The following is an 18,319-nucleotide window of genomic DNA, read 5'->3' on the forward strand; positions in this document are numbered from 1 at the left end:
AATTTCTGATGCAATTAGTTGCTTTGGCAGCGGTTCTTAAAACCGGTGCAAAAAACCGCTGCGAAAGTGCTTGTTTTTTGGTAGTGCCATCAAATCATCGTGTGTGAGAACTTCAAATTGATCATACGTTGTGATTTCTTTTATTTTACTTTCACATTTGTTTGAAATGTTATTATGTTTGGGAACATGCGAGAGATTGTCCTTGTGTAAGAAGGGAGGTTGTCCTCTCAATTGGTGATTAGTGTAAAGTTTTCTCCACTTGAAAGGAGCAATGATTTTCTTTAATCCAGGTTGTGCATAAAATTCTAAATGTGGAAGATATCTAGCCATATATGTAGGTTATGGTCGAAGCACGCAAAATTAGTGTATTAATAATATATTTGATTTGTTTGGATGAGTATAATATAATTGCTTGTTTACTTTTTTTTTTTTGTTGAAGTAATGGAATGTAAACTAATGGTGCTTTTTGGAAGAATATTGATCAGATATGGCCTACAGGCAATACATTGAGTGGTGGCGTGTGGCGGCTAATGGCTGTAACCGACCGAAATCAATTTTACTTAAGATGTGTATTTTGGTTTAAATCAAATTGGGTGAATTCCAAACACACTCAAAATGAATTATATGATTGTTTAGTTTTAAGTAAAATGAGTGTAAAGTTATTGACATATAGGATTTTGAAATACAGATGCTTGGTGTGAATTAAAATAAATACAAAGTAAAATTTAAAAGTATTTGAAATTCATCATAATTCAATTTTAATGCATTTAAAAATCATTAGATTTGATTGATTTTTAAATGCATTACAAATTCTTTTCTATTAACAATGCAATCCACCGTCGTTTACCACCAACCAATGTCATCATTGGTTGTCACTATCTTTCTTCATCGCCGTTCGTTGTTCATCACCACTGTCTTCACCTACCAGTTGCTAGTCTCAGCCTCTACTAACCACCACCATTTTCATCATCGTCACCCGTTACTATCGGCAACTGCGGCTTGTCACCAATGCCATCATCCGCTACTTGTTATCACCGCTATCACCACTGTTGCTTCTTGTAATCACTGGTGGCTATCAGTATTGTTGGTTGCCATGGATCTCCAATATCATTGAATTTTATATTGCATTCATTTTACTTCAAATAAAATAATTAAAAATAATCACCTATATTTATCTTACATTCATTCAAATTGAACCAAATAATATAAGTAAAGTGGATTCTTTTTACACTGTTTCACTCAACGCAATGTTCTTTTTCATATAGCGAAATGATCCGTACAAATAAATTTCAAATGCACTCTCTTAAAATGCATTGAATTCGAAACACACGTTGAAGAATCTAAGTTCTCAAAATTCCTAAATATATATTTTAGGATCAAAACGCAATCAGCGTAATAGCCCTAAAAATTTTGATTTTCGCACTATCACAGAGATAAAAGGCAAGTTTTTTGGTAGATAGGAGTAGCGACTAGCTAGAAAATTGGTGGCTACCGTGGAAAGAAATGCCGGCTGGGCCATGTTCTCTTAGCGCCATAACTCGCCTAGACTTCTCGACTTGCACGAATAGGCATTGCTGGCGTCCAGCACCTCATGGCCGACGGTCTCGACGGTGGCCTATTGCGTCTTTTATTAGAGCATCGCAGGAAGGTAGCCCTTTGCAATTTCGGAAGCTTGGCGATTCTGAGCTCCGAATTAGCGAAATAACAATGGGAACCGTATGTTGCTTCCTATTCTTACTGTTGGACTCTTTTTTGAATTATAAAAAATCTTAGCTCTGAACTGCTCTTATAATTTGATATTTTTGCTCCGCATTAAGTTGGAATGTGGGGTTTTTGTTGTATTACTGCTTCAAGTGGCCTTCTGTTCTTTGGTTGAAAACCTGATAAAGTATTATTCCTTTCACTTCTTCAGATGACATTTGGGCAGCAGAACACAGAGAAGGAAGCTCATGAGTTGCTAAGCTATGCATTTGATCGGGGAATCAATATTCTAGATACGGCAGAGGGTGTGAGTATTGAACTTATTCGTTTTTTGATGCTATTGAATTTAAAATTAGTTCTTCTCATTCTAGATTTGCATTAATGGCTAGTCCCAGTGCTATTTGATTGGATGCTATCATTTTATGTTAATGAATGTATTTGGAAAGATCTATTCCCATGCTTCATCTTTCTAATTCTAATAAGATTGCTTTTAGCACAGTTTTCTAGATAATATTCCTTTTTTTTTAAACAAAATTCGATTTCTCAGTTTCTTTTCAGATAATTTACTGCATTGATCTATAGGACCACCAGTTTAGCATTTGACATTACCTGATCTTTCCACCTTTGTTGGCTCATTGTTTGTCCTTACTTTCATTGCTGTTAAATGGCTTTGCTGATTTTTGTCATTCTCAAATTTTACTTCTTAGCTCTCCTTAGCTACGACAATTCTTTATGGCACTTTGATGAACTTCTATATTACAAGTGTTAATGAGTTGAGTTGTGCTCGAGTCAAATCCTACAAGCTTGACTTGAACTTAATTAGAAGAATTCAAATCTAACTTGATCCCTGCTCTTAGTATTCCTTTGAGGTGGTTGACAAGTAATAATTAAGAAATTATGAGGTTCCGACAAAACCATTGTAGTTTATGGGAACAATGAGTCCAATCATGGTAATGGGAACGATGTAGATCAAACTACCTAACATTGATCTAGTGAAAGAAAGCTTCAATTTTGCTATTTCATAAATCCATTGAGGAGATATTGATCTAATGGTGTCGGTGTTGATTGGAAGAAACATGTGTTCCTCTGCAGATGTTGTTATAATATATACATTGATTAACACATTGTTTATCTCTGTAGTGGGATATTGATTGGAGTAATAGGAGGATACGAGAATAATCATGGAGAAGAGAAAGGGATGAGAATTGTGATAGTTGACAAAAGAAATGTAGTTGCAATGATAGAGCAATAATGAAGCATTAATTTTTTTATTATTTTTTATTCAAATGCTCGAGATCTAAACATTGTAAATTATCCCAACCAATTTTTATGTGCTAGTTGATTGAATGAGCCAGCTGAAGCTTGGGATCATTTATGTCTTATGCATGGTGGTTAACAAATTAAGCTAACTTAATTACATCCCTACTCCATGTACAACTTGCACATATAGTAGAAATATTATTAAATAAGTTGATGATTAGAAAATAACAACTAAGTTGGTGCACTATAATATTTTCCCACCACCATTAATAGAAGGAGTGGTACATATATGATGAGATTCCTGCAGACTATGTGACAAGGCGTAAGTACTTTGGATATGCACTAATTATTAAAGTATTTTCTTTCGTGAACATATTAATTGAGCATAATGTTTTTACTTTGTAGTATCCTATCCCAATGAAGAAGCAGACACATGGGAAAACAGATTTATATATAGGAAGTTGGATGAAGTTAAGGCCACGTGAGAAGGTATGTGCGCACAGCACATTCTTAATTCCTTGCTAATGTTGATGAAAGTCATTTTGCTGGTTTCAGAAACAAGGTTATGCTCTAAGTTGTTTGAAGTGAAATAATGATAATAAAAACATCATTTTAGGATGATAGCATTGGCTCTTCTTTTAAATTCCATCTCATTGGAGAGAAAAAAACATATTTATCTTCCTAATGGACTATGAAATTTGTTGTGTTGAAACTTGCCCTTTTACATTTTAGCTTGTCTTTTTGTTTATGCATAGTACCATACAATTATGGGACATCCCTTCTCATTTACTTTAACTGGAACTTTTAGAGGAGGAAATTTAGGATACAGATAGATTTTTCATGGAATTAGCAATATATATTACCTTTTATTAAAGTCAGTTGCATAATGCAAGTGAATGAGGCCGGTGTTTATGCTAATAAAAGAGAATTATTCTTTCATCTAAAGTATTTCATAATATAGGCCAACAGTATATCTAAAATCTAAATAATAAGTTTCACTAGGACATGCATTCCACTATGAGATATTGTTCTTAAACAAACTAGAAAGAGGATTAAATGGCATTTTAAGAACCCGATATATCACACGTTGATTGAAAATGACAATGATTACCTGTTATAAATAGAAAAATAGATGGTAACTCGGTGAGATGCACATAAATATCTTGGATCTTTTAATCATGAGAATCATAGTGCATATCAGACTGCCTTGAAGGACTACAATTAGAGGTTTAAATGAAGGGTGGTTAATTTGAGTGATACATGAAGACAATAATGGGAATTCTATAAAACATCTATTGTACTATGCTATGTGGTTTTTGTTATTTCATTTTAATGGTGTAAATTGGGTGATATAAGTGCTGCTGAAATAGATATGCGAGAAATACAAAAAGATGGTAGTAGCCTTAAGGTTGCGGGGCAAGGTGGCTTACCAAGATGGTACAAAAATACTGTAGTGGCCTTAAGGTTGCGCAGCAAGGTGGCTTACCAAGATAACTAGATACCTGCTGTCTAGAGGGCCTATAAGCTCAGTCTTTGAAATGCATGCCACCCAAGAATATAAAGGGAATTGCATCCACATTTTATACAAACTGGATGCCTTGGAAAAAGTAGATGTATTGATGGATTAAGTACAATATTTTTTCCAGACTTGCTGAAAGTATTGATAGATTAAGCAAAAGATGAAGCCAAACAAAAGCCAGTTCCTGCTAAAGAAGTCTTCTTATTATCCATGCCCATAATTGGGTAAAATAGTGGATTAGGAGATTTCCTGCTTTCTGACATCACTTATTTTAATAAAACGTCAATCTTCTTCCTTTTGTTGGGCATTACATGATTTAAGATTTTGGCCTTAAAAATTGATTTCTTGAGTATACATTAATATTTACAAGCATGACATCCTTCTCCAAACCAAGATTGTCTGCATAATTGCCGAAGAAAGCAAATTCTATGGTTGCTGCAGTTTCTGGGTGCCCTCTCTATTTTTATATAAAAATTATTATTATTATTACAGAAGTAATAATAAAAATAAAAATAAAATAAAATAAATATTTTTCACAACTCGAAATTAGTGTCGCCGCCTCGGGATCTGCGTTGATTTTTCTATGCAAATTTTGTTAGGTAAAATTACAGTCGTTTCTAGACAACTTAGATGTTTAGAACACTACAATGAAGTCTGTTTTGCGATCGGATTTTTTTGGGCAGCGTCTCGCATCATTTTTGAGAGTCGGTCATTGATTTTGATCGTTCTCGCTTGATTTGACTGCAAGGGGCTTCCACTTAGGTAAATTTGACGCTCCAATCGCAATGACAAAAATCCATTTGGTGATCGGAGGTCGTTTGACCACTTAATGGATGTATCGTGCCCGCTGACCCATTAAGTTGCCAAATTCTCCTCTTTTTGCGTCTTTAGTGTATGTGTCAACAACTACGTCAGTGCCTTGAGTCACCACACTAATGCATTATGCAAATGCATGAGTAACATATGAAAGTATTCTACACAATTGACTAACATGCAATACATATATATAAATACACAAATATGCATACAAGTGTGAAAGTACATATGTAAACATGCAAACATATAAGTACTCGTGCAAATGTGCATATACACATCCATATATATCATACATACCCACTATATTCGTAGGGCTATCATATAAATACATCATGTAAAAATGCATTCAAAAGCATATACCCACATGACCCTTGACGAGCATGACGTATGCACATATGTGACGTATGAGGATGTTGTGTGGGTCAAGAAAAGAACTTAAGTTCAAGCTTGATCCTCTATCGACAAATAGGCAGAGTCAACATGACCTAAATCATTGAATAAATCCACGGTCGTTGCGCCAACCAAAGTATTTGGTTTTATATGTACATATTAGGCCTTAAAGGTCTCTTACAAAGAAAATGTTACAACTCAGGAATCAAGATTTAGATTGTGATTTTTGATGATAGCAAAATATTATTGTTCTGTTAATTTTATTGGTTCTCCTAGCATGTACTAGATATTTTTATTTGTTTTTGTGTGTAATTTAAGGAAAATTATACTTTAGACTACTGAAGACTTTAAGATAGAGTAGAATATGATTTTATGTAATAAAGTCTATAAATCTTTATTTTTTTTTATTTTCTTGAGTTTGAGATGAGAGAGTATGATTGTAATTGGGTAACCGTGCATACACAGTGGGAGAGAGTTAAAACTTAAAATTTTAAAACTAATCGTACTGTACAATATCTATATCATATTGTACGATTTGTCATAATTTTTGCTCCAGAATGCAGTCAATCAAATCATGGCTTTTACTTTTGAACTGTTCATAATGTACGATGGCAAGTCATACAGACGACTGATAGAGTACGACATTGGGTTCGTCTAAGATCCTACCAAACGAAGCCTGATTTATTTAACTGTTCGTACTGTATGATTTTAAGTCGTACAAACGACTGACAGAGTACGAAATTAGGTTCGTACTAGATCGTACCAAACGAACACATTAATTTTTGAATAGTTCGTACAATATGATATGTATTTGTACAGACGACTAACATTGTATGAATTAAGGTTCGTATCAGATCGTACTAAACGAAAACACTATTTTTGAACTGTTCGTACAATACGATCTTAATTCGTCCAGACGACTAACAGTGTACAAAATTAGGTTAGTACAAATTCATACCGGGATTTTTGAACTGTTTATATAGACGATTCATGATCGTACTGTATGAAGTCATTTTACTTGTATTTTTCAGTTTTTGGATGATTTTTCTTATTTTTCCTATATAAGAAGTCCTAAAAACTTACATTATGAACTTTTGCTGCGATTTTCTCTTGAGAGTGGCCATTGAGTATGATTGTTTGGAAGAGATTGTGAGAGTGAAGTGTGAGAGATCAAGTGAGAGAAAGTTACGAGGGATTCATAAGGTTGCCCAAAGCGAGGATTTTTTTGTCTTCTTCAAATTTATGTCCATCTCCTCTGGAGACTTTTGAGAGAAGATCTTCAACATTGTGTCAAGGTTCTCTTTCTTCACCAGGAGGGTGAAAAAGGACGTCTAGGTTCTCTTCCTTCATCACGAGGGTGAAAAAGGATGATGGTTCTCTGCCTTCACCAGGAGGGTGAGAAAAACGATTGTTCTCTGCCGCACCGGGTTGGTGGAAGAGAGTTTGTAAGGGCTTCTCTGCCTTTCTGTGTGGGGGGGGGGGAAAGAGAGTTACTTAGATTTAGTGCAATATCTGAAGAAGAAGTCTTCAGGAAGTGGATATAGGTCAAATTTGGACCGAACTACTATAAAATTTGGCGTTCTTTTGCTCACTTTATTTTTTCAATATTTTTATTTTTCCGCACTTTGAAGTTTTGTGGTTGAAATTTTTTTTGTGATAATTATATCAAAATAACTGCATATTTTAAGATCATTGATTAAATTTTCTTGAAACGGTTTTTCAAAAATCGAAGATATTTTTTAAATAACCAATTCATCCCCCCTTTATTAGCCTTGGGGTAGTTCTGTAAAGTTTAACAACTTACATGAACTTTCAAGTGGTATTAGAGCTAAATTTCAAAAATTAAAGTCTACTTTTTGAACAACAATCATGACTAATTTTGAAAACCGGAATACTCTTGAAGGATATTTGATCACTAGACTACCTTTATTCGATAACATCCCGTTTGATTTTTGGAAAACTTGCATGTCTACTTTTTTGCAATCACTTGGCTATCGCATGTAGATATTAGTACAAGATGGGTACGCTAAAACTACTATAGTTGTTGATGGCATTTTAATTGAAACACTGTTTACTGATTGGATATTAGAAGAAAAAGAGAGTTACTTAGATTTAGTGCAATACCTGAAGAAGAAGTCTTCAGGAAGTGGATATAGGTCAAATTTGGACTGAACTACTATAAAATTTGGCGTTCATTTGTTCACTATATTTTTTCAATATTTTTATTTTTCCGCACTTTGAAGTTTTGTGGTTGAAATTTTTTTGTGATAATTATATCAAAATAACTGCATATTTTAAGATCATTGATTAAATTTTCTTGAAACGGTTTTTCAAAAATCGAAGATATTTTTTAAATAACCAATTCATCCCCCCTTTATTAGCCTTGGGGTAGTTCTGTAAAGTTTAACAACTTACATGAACTTTCAAGTGGTATTAGAGCTAAATTTCAAAAATTAAAGTCTACTTTTTGAACAACAATCATGACTAATTTTGAAAACCGGAATACTCTTGAAGGATATTCGATCACTAGACTACCTTTATTCGATAACATCCCGTTTGATTTTTGGAAAACTTGCATGTCTACTTTTTTGCAATCACTTGGCTATCGCATGTAGATATTAGTACAAGAAGGGTACGCTAAAACTATTATAGTTGTTGATGGCATTTTAATTGAAACACTGTTTACTGATTGGATATTAGAAGAAAAAGATTTAGCACAGTTGAATGCTAGATGTTTAAATAGTTTTTTTTTGCCTTGAAATCTGAGGATTACATGCGTGTTTCAATGTTGACCTCCATAAGATAAAACAAAACAAAACAAATTGTTTAAATCAAATCTATCAAAGCCCATACCTGATTTCCTGCCAAAATCCTGCGAAAATCCTATTGTAGTCTGCGAACGACGCTGAATGCACTCACCCATGCCTCGTGTGCGCGATTTCACCTTGATGTTGCTATCATTTGCGTCAATAAAAAGAGGAGGAACGAGAGCTCTCGATTCCTCTCCGCCTTATGCAAACATCTCCCACACATGCGAATCCTCCCAGTCCCAGACCTCCGAAGACCTTCGGCTCTCTCTCCCTTCGCCTTTCTTGTCCTCCTCCACGAGCAGCCCCAATTAAACTCTTCCCCATCCCGAACGCCAAGCTTCCGTCGCCACTTCCTTCCCTCTCGCAAGCAGCTTCCACGGCCTCGCCCCTTACCTGCGACCGAACTCATGCCGTTGCTTCCGACATCCAGGTCACGCCAACGCCTCCACTGAACTCCTCCTCTTTAATTACATACACCCGATCTCTCCTCATCGCCAACCTCTACCCTAGCCTTCCAATCCCTTCGGCCTAGAGAAAGAAAAAAAACATAGAGAGAGAGGGAGTGGGAGAGAGAGAGTTGTTTCCTTACCTTTCCTTCTTCCCCAAGTGCCGAACCCCAGCTCCCATTGCCGATCTCCTCTCTAATTTGTCCGAATTTGCTCCGTCTGATCTACCCATTTTCCTTTCAAATAGCCGCAAACCCGAGCCTCTCAAGTTTGGTTCCTCTTGTTGACTTAGCCGAACCTCATGACTACTACCTGATTTTAACTCAATTTAAACAGTACGCAATACTAGAGTCATTTTGTTATTCTCGTGGATTAGTGATTAACTAGTTATTATTATAATTGATAATTAAATTTATCATTAATTATAACTATAATAATAATAGCTACTTATGTTATTATTATTAGTTATAATAATAATAAATTATTATTATCAATTATAATAATAAGAAATTATTATGATGATTATAATCATAGTTATAATAATAATAATAATTTTGTATGCATCTTTTCTTGTCGTCATCGCTACTACTCAAAGGTATAAAAAAACTTCTAACACAAAAAATTCTTCTCTCGTGGCTTGCGACGAGCCGACAAACCCCCTACACGCTCACGTAGCATAGTAGGGAGGGAAATCGACATGGCGCTTACGACGAGGTAGGCAATCCCCGGACCGCTCATGTAGCGTGAGGGGGACAAAACTAAGTACCCATACGTGAGAAAATCCTTGTGCTCTTTTCAACAGGTGCCCGAAGACCCTTAAACGCTCATGTAGCGGGCAGGGATTGAAGAATTTGTGGCCGCGTTGTCATTTTGACACGTACTCGAAGCGCTCAAGTAGTGACGAGGGGAAAGCTAGTCTCTCGGATTTTCCTCTAAACAGGGGAAATGCCGGGAGGCTGCCGAAATTTCATTTGAAGATGCTGAGGACTTGAACAAAAAATGGGACTTGAAATCAAATAAACAAGGACTTGGACATTGAATTTGAACATTGAATGGGCTAAACTCAAAGTTGAATAAATGAATAAAAACCTAAATCAAACTTGATTAAGAAGAATTCGGACTTGAACAAGACTCGAACTTGATTGAACTCAAGGGACCGCAGGGGACATAGAACTTGAGCTTGCTACTTGAACTCAAGCAGAGGACATGTGGACATGAACTTGACTTGAACTCGCACATTAACCTGAGCTTGAACCCAAGTGAACCACAAGGAGTATTGACATTTAGCAAATGATGATGAATCAGATCAATGATATTGAATTTAAAGGAAATTTGGACATAATTAAATTCTATGACATGATATGATGTTTTTAATAGATAACAAAACTTGCAAAAATGAATTAATAAGAGCTCTGCCTATACACTATGGTCTCTTTAATGACAACAAAAGACTTACTACACATACAACGTTTCATTTACAAGCAACCATAAGAAACATGTGAACGCTCGTGGACGACTTTAAATGATAACGAAGATCAATGAACCCACATCATTTGAACAATTTCAAGCGATTCATAAACAAGTGCAAGTTGGAATTTGATCTTCTTATGATCAATACAAGTTGACATAAAGTGATAACAATTTCACTTACAAATCATACAGTGGGATAACAAAAGGCATATGGTGTATACATCAGTATCCTTGTGAGGTCAGTTTGCAAACAACAACGATCCAAAGCAAGGGACACATATTACCTATATGCAATGATGAAAGTTTTTTCTTTGCATACAATCATTTGCTCATAGATCAGATTGGAAATATTTACAAGCAATCGTATGTGATTTATCATATGCGCAATAATGATGAATGCAACTCACCCGAAGATTGAATGAAAGGCATTTAGCAAATAAAACAAATATTTTGCAACACTGCCTTGTGAATAACAAAGTTGAAGTTGATACAGTCAACACAACAATCATGTAAGAAGATGTAGTAATCTTTTCTACATCCACCTAAGAGCACTAAAGAGGAGACATAAATGGTATAAGACAATACAACTTGTCCATGAACGACTATAGAAGTCATGTCTACAATCAAGTACATGAAGAAAGGTGGAAGAGACAGCATGGCACATTCAATGTATCTACCAATTGCTAGGGCAAAGGCACTATAACACCTCCATGGTTGATAATCTATGTTACACCGATACGGATACGGCAACATGGATACGACACGATACGGATACGACACACATTAATTCTTAAAAATACAGGATACGGGTACAGCGCGGACACGACATCATAATTTATAAATCATACATAAAAACTAAGAAATCAATCAAAGCATAATATTTAAAATTACAAAAAAAATGACAACAACATCATTTGTAGCCTTGTAGGTTATAATATCAAAATATAAGTAAGCATTAAATGTCTAGTACAACAACAAAAACATAAACATAAATTGTCTAGCACATAAAGTTTCAACTATTCAATAGATGGAATGATATAATACGTGTATTTCAGTGGTTTGTCTTTGAACTTCTATATCATCTTCAATAAATATCATAGCTTTTAATTCAAGCTCATCAAGTGAAAGATTAGTAATTTCTAATATTCTCATATCATCAAGAGACTCAAATCCATCTCGGAAATGAGAGAACTTTGCTCGCAGCCACGGGAGTAAATACGACGCATCTTTTTTTTTTTCGGATTTCTTTTTGTTTTTCAACGGACACGTGTATCGGATATGCGTGTCCTTTTGAAATTAAATAGTATTTTAATTGGATACGTCTTTGGCGTATCCGACACGTATCGGTGGAGTATCAGAGGCGTATCTGTGTATCGGTGTATCGGATACAGCACGCCTTCATAAATAGGTGTAATGGTGCAATATAGTCGATAATTGTCCAACATCAGTCAAATATACCGGCCCTCTATAAGCAAGGACATATGATGCATAGTGAAGTACAAATATCTCAGGGGTTGTAGAATACTCGTTATACATTCTACATACTATTTGCAAGTAGAAGCGGATGAGATACGGCGAGTGTAAAATATCTACAATTCGTTATAGAAGACCCATCATGCACCCAATGTGTCATCTACAGTGTAAATACAAAAGTGAACTGTAGCAGATACGAGCTCTTTACAAGATGTCGTAAAAGACCCGCTATATACCACATGTTATCTACAAGCAAACACTAGATGATATGCAATAAATGTAAGTGTCCACGGGCCCTTGTATGCGACCCGTTATACATATTAAATGACATATACGAACAATATGTCAAATGACTACAACAAGTGCAAATCTTTACGAGCTGCCATAGAAGATTTGTTGTATGCCCGGTGTATCAATCACAAGCAAGAGGCCAATGGACCAAGGTTTAAAATTGCGTAATTGGGTATTGAGGCCTTTTTCGTTCATGAGGCGAGGCGTAAGCCTCAAGGCATTTTGAGGCATAAGCCTCAAAATTTAGAAATTGCGTAAAGTAAAAAAATAGAAGTTAAAAGTGATTTTTTATATAATACCCAAATAATATGTTAAAGGATGATATATTATTGAACTATAAAGTAACAAATTTATATAAATATGAAAAAAAATTAATATAAAATATATAGTGATAAATAATAAATTATATGAAATAGAATTGAAATCCAAATATCATATAAGAAAAATAACATAAAATATATGAATTGCATAAACGTATCATATAGCATCAAGTTTAGCTCTAAATTTCTTCTTTATTCGTTCCCTACTCATCTACATTTAATTACTAGTAAAGTTAAAATAATTGACAATAAATCATAAATCATATGTAATATCATTACTAAGGGGATTTTTATTTGAGTCGTCATAAAAAATTAGCCTCTCCTTTGCCTCAACCTGTAGGGTTCAATAGCTGTCAATCTACTTTATTTATTTCAACCATCTTCCTTTTTTATAAATGTTTTTCATCAACATAAAATAAGAGTAATACTTAAATTTTTTATAGGAGATGGTGGCGGTATGCAGATTTCAAGTGATCCCCAGCGGCAACTTTGACGGTGGTGGCTACTTCGAAGGTGGTGGGCTGGAGGTAAACGTAGTTGAGAGAAAGTTAATGCGGCTTTAGAGCGCAAGAGGGCCTGATTTTTTTGGGGATTTTGTATAGGATTTAACTAAGTTTTAAATAAAAACATACATAAATAGAGCGAGGCGTATGCCACATGCCAGCGAGGCGAGGCGCTTCTCAAGGCAGGCCTCAGCCAAGATGAGGCATATGCCTCATAATAAAAGTTCGAGGCGTAAGCCTTGAGGCATTTTTCACTGAAATTGTGCTGAGGTGGACCTTAAGGCGTGCTTCATATTGCGCAATTTTAAACAATGCAATGAGCTACAACAAATGCCAGTCCCCATTGGTTTTTGTAGGAAATTTATGGTACATATAACACACCATTTAAAAGCACATATAAATTTTCGAGGACCTATTCTACATTCAACATGCTATCTATGAGCAAATGTAAAAGAATCGCAATAGATGCAAGCATCTATAATTGAAAGCAGGAGATTCATTAGTGCACTATAATCCACATGCAGAAAGCAACAAGTACTGCATGACAATCGACCTATATAAAGCAACGAACAACTCAATTCAGAAGCTGTTATGACATGCCACTGGATCCGCAACATCCATGCAAGCGGATAGAAGACGTTTACAGATATTTCAAAGTACCTCCACACATGCACTATAGTTTGTATACACGTAGGTACACAAGGGGTAAATGCAATTACAAGACCCGCATGGGGCCCGACGAGCTTGTTATAAGTACACAGGGATGCTGTACGGGTCAATTAATTTGAACCCGATCCTACTAAGCAAATAAATAGGAGTCGACAAGGTTTAATAAATAATTATAAAATGCCCCAAAATACCCGCACGAGCCCCCGACGAGTGTGTTGTTCGTACACACGTGATGCCTAGGGATGCTGCGCGGGTCAATAAGTGAATTCAAGTTCGAACCCGATCCTTCTATATGGATGTTGACGAATATTTCGTATTAACCCGACCCCGATCGAGCCCGACTAGGCTCGATCGTGCTCGATCGACCCAATCGAATGTCGTCGAGGCAAAATTAACCCAAATTAAGCCTTAATTTAATTAAATTCAATTCAATTTAATTAAATTAAAATCAAATCAATTTAAATCGTACCTCGTCGAGCATCGTCGAGCCCAATTCGACGTTATTCGGCGTCGATCGGAGTTCAATTTCGCAAAATTGACTCGATCGAATGAAATCGGACCCAAATCGATTCGGGTCGAGCCCAATTCGAAGTCAATTTCAGCTCCAATTGACTGATTTGGGCTAAATCAACTTCCCAAATCAGAAATCCAAACCTAAGGCTGAGATCTTCTCTCAAATCTCACCCAATTTTGTGTCTAATCATGCAGGAAATCTACTCAAGTAGAATTTCCATCGTTTCGCGCATAGAGGAGGCCACATTGGGCAGTTTGGGCGGTAGACTTGCTCCTGGCGTGCGAAACAAAGAGCGAGAGAGGGAGTGGGGAGCCTCATTCGGCTCCCCTTCTCGTTTCCGTCCCGATCCAGAGAGAAAGAGCGAGAGAGAGTGACAAAGAGCGAAAGGAGGCTGAAATCGCCCTCCCTGCGTGCGTCTGACCTCATCCAGGTCAAACTCTCTGCTCTTCTCCGCTTGCCTTCGTCCCTCCGTCCCGAGAAGAGGAAGCAGAGCCGACTGGCTCTGCGTATTTGTCCAGCCCGTGCGCAAGGAGGAGGCTAGCCGACTCTTTCAGTCTTCGGCCACTGATTTCTTGAGGTTACTAATCCCTAGCTGCCATTTATCTCTTCTTTGGACCAAGAGAGGGAAGTATCTTCCTGTTCTTCCTTCTCCATCATCTCCGACTACTTTGAGGTGATAAAGAAAGCGAAATCCACGTCCGGAAGCATTCAAACATCAGGGAAGGTCCTTCAAAACCTCCCAAATAGCAGTTTGGAGGTTTGTGAACGTCTTGGACAGCAAAGGAGGCCTTCGAAACGCCTTGGACAACGGATTGGAGCTGGGAGCGGATCTTGGACAACAGTTAGAACTTGGATTGGAGCTTGGACAGCAGCTTGGACAGAAATTCGGAGCGCTAGGACAAACCGGGAGAGGTATAGCACTAAAACTTAGTGAAACCTAGGATCCCCCAAGGCCAATTGTTATGTGGTTGCGCCTCTAAGCCTTAGGTCCTTAGAAACTTCAATTTTCGCTCTCCTAAAATCCTATCTCAGCTGTCCACTTGTTTAAATCATGAAAATCAAGTGATCTTCCATGATTTTCTCTCATATGAGAGCTAAAAAGATAGCGACGTGGCGATGGGGCATCGAATTGGTATTCAATGTCCCCCTTTTTTGCATGTTATATCATTCATGTTATGTTTAGAACCCTTACCTACAACCAAATCCTAGGTTTAGCGGCTCTTTCGATGTCAAATAAAACGTAGGAGCGTAGGGTCTATTATCTAAGTGTGGCATGCGTTAACACACCCTAAAACTTGCATGTTATGACAAAATTAGTATGCATGTGATAGGTTTACACCGCCTTGACATACACGATTCCCTCTAGATTTATTAGATGTTTAAGCATGTATTTCAATCATTCCCTTTTTACGAAGTTGTGGGATCGTCCATGAGCATTTTTGACTCATGTTGCAAATCCTACAACTAAAAGGATGATTGGAACACATCCTTAAACTTCTCTAAATTTAGGGAGAAAGCGAAATCTCTCTTTTTATTGCGCTTTTATTTCATAAATGCTAAAGTAAGCTTGTGTGAGTTATTGCCTTTTGAATGTTCGCTCTATGTCAATGGCTATGACCCCTTCTTTTCCTACAATTTGCAAAATCATAAATATGTCCACCAAACTCATGGGTGATTGCAAAGCGAAGATGAGGTGTTCTATGGCTTCAAAGAGCTTATAGATTACACCCCATCATATGTTGGAAGTTTGTTGGACATGTTTAGTGTAGTTTGTAAGTTGACGGTTAAGGGTGTTAACACATAACTTAGACACTTGGTGAAGCTTTCGAAAAGACAATCAAAAGCCTTCACCCCTAGGCTTCCCTTAGACTCTATAAAACTAATTCTTAGAGCCTATCCATAGGAATTTCAATGACATTCCATCTTACGTCTTTAGGTTCCTTATATGACACCATGTGTTATCTTTCCAAGAAGAGTCGTAGGAGCAAGTCCACCCTATCGGACCTCTCAAATCATGCCAAAATTGATTTGGAGATCGTTTCATGAATCAGGAATTCTCCAATCAAGTTTTCCCTTCCCCATGCATAATGGTTTGTAGCACCTCAAGGCTCCAAACACTTCGATGCATGAAACTTTTTGACTTAGGACCAAAATCCTAGGTTTGTGACATTTTGTTTATTAATACAAGATCAATAAGCATTTGTCCATTACCCTTCATCTTGGATATTTTGGAGCTTTCTCAAGGCCTCAAAATAATCCATCAACTTTAACCATCATGACTTTAGGAACAAGTCCTAAGTCATCTCCCTTTTGTTGAGACAAAAATCAACAAATGCATACACTTCCATAAGTAATATTTTGGAGCCTCTCTAAGCTCTAAATGTCCATCGTGTGTATCACTTGAACTTGAGACCAAACTCTCAAGTTCTCCTATTTAGTTTGTTGAAGCATCTAATCAACAAACACTTCACTCATGTGTTGTATTTAGAGACTATCTAATACTTTAAATGCTCCTCCTACACATGAATCTTTGTAGTTTGGAGTCAAACTCTAGGCTATCAACCCTTGTGTTGGAACATAAAACCAACCAATCTTTTCTTTCCCTTCGTTTGTTAAGACATAAAATTGACAAATGAATGTTCCTCTCTCTCATGTATGATAATTTGGAATCTCCAAATATTCCAATCAAATGTCATTACATGGTGGTCAAATCTTAGAAACAAATTCTAAGTAATCCTCCACATGTATGTTGAAACAAAATCAACAATCCTCCTCTCTCATACATGATTATTTGGGACATCTCCATGTTCCTTCTCTAATTTCTACAATTCAAAAGTTGTAGGAATTCTTCTTATTCCATTGACTCAAATTGGGTGAGTGGACGTCCCCTTCTTTCAACGCCAAATGTTCAAAGAAAGTCTTCCACTTTGCAACCTTCAAGTTGCATTTCCTTTCCTCTTTCCTATAAGTCAAAGATTACAGGAAAACATCCAAATCCATCTTCTTGCCCTCATTCTTCTAACTTAAATTAGAAGAGTGTATTTCCTTCTTTGGATAACTAAATGTTCAAAGGACTTTCATGAGTTTGCAATTTCCAATTTGCATTTCATTCTTCTCTATCCCTCCAAATTGGAGGAATGAATCTCTCTTCTTTGGATACCAAATGTTCAAAGAATCCTCTTGGGGTTGTAACTTCCAAGTCACATCCACTCTCATTTTCTCCTCCAACCCAAAATTGGAGGGATGAAACCTTTCTTTTCTTTGGACACCACATGTCCAAAGGAATTCCTCCAATTTGCAATCCCTAGATTACACATTGGACTACTTCTTTTCCTACAAATCTATATTGTAGGAAACCCCCAAAATTCTCTTCATTTCTCTTAACCCAAATTAAGAAAATGAAACTCCACCTCCTTGGAAACAAAAATTCAAGGAGGCACCCTCTCCTCTCTACAAACTCAAAATTGTAGAGAAATTCTATCTTCCTACAACTCAAAAGTTGTATGGAACTTCCTTTTATTCAATCCATGTTGGGTTGTTTAATCTTATTCTATTTATCTTATTATTTGTTGAAACAAAAACAACAAGTAACTTCACCCCAGGCTTAGGATTCAAGTCCTATTTCTCTTTGCCCTTCCAAACTGAAGTCGGAAGGGTGCAACCCTCTTTTGGACATCAAAGTTTCCAAAGACCTTTGTGAATTTGCAACCCAAAAGTTGCATTTTCTCTCAATTCTCCCCCAACTCCAAAGTTGTAGGAGACTTCTCATCTCTTTAGCTCCAAAAGCTAGAGAGAGCTCTCCAACATTTAGCTCAAAAGCTAAATGTTAGATTCTTACCTCCTCTTCTTAGCTCCAAAAGCTAAGGAGAATTTCCCTCAACAAGTGGCCCAAAAGTCACATGTTGGGCACTTCTTCCTTAGACCCAAACTCTAGGAGAATCCTTAGTGTGACATACCACACACACTTAGGTGCACAACCCCTTAGGCATGCTAGGATTAGGATTTTTTCTTTGTGTGCGCATGCGATTGATGTTGTGGAGTTATTGCCCTTGGATTGTCTGCGTGTGGGCGCTTGCCCTTAAGTGGTTAGTATAGAAAAATACATGCTTTTCTGTGTAGGTGGACATGTCCAAGAGG

The 18,319-nt window shown here is 36.6% G+C and overlaps 1 protein-coding gene across 2 annotated transcripts in view; it reads left to right on the forward strand.

Moving 5' to 3' along the window:
- Positions 1 to 1,337: 1,337 nt before the first annotated feature.
- LOC114580018 (protein tas-like) overlaps positions 1,338 to 18,319 on the forward strand; it is a gene marked incomplete at its 3' end in the record, with an annotated part of 80,401 nt that continues 63,419 nt past the window's right edge. The window contains 3 exon segments of one of the 2 annotated variants that reach the window (XM_028696395.1): positions 1,343 to 1,716; positions 1,913 to 2,008; positions 3,367 to 3,450. In XM_028696395.1, the coding sequence (XP_028552228.1) occupies positions 1,504 to 1,716; positions 1,913 to 2,008; positions 3,367 to 3,450 (393 nt within the window). 2 annotated transcript variants of the gene reach the window in all.

This window comes from Dendrobium catenatum, unplaced genomic scaffold, assembly GCF_001605985.2.
Source record: "Dendrobium catenatum unplaced genomic scaffold, ASM160598v2 fragScaff_scaffold_742, whole genome shotgun sequence".
Lineage (NCBI taxonomy): Eukaryota > Viridiplantae > Streptophyta > Magnoliopsida > Asparagales > Orchidaceae > Dendrobium > Dendrobium catenatum.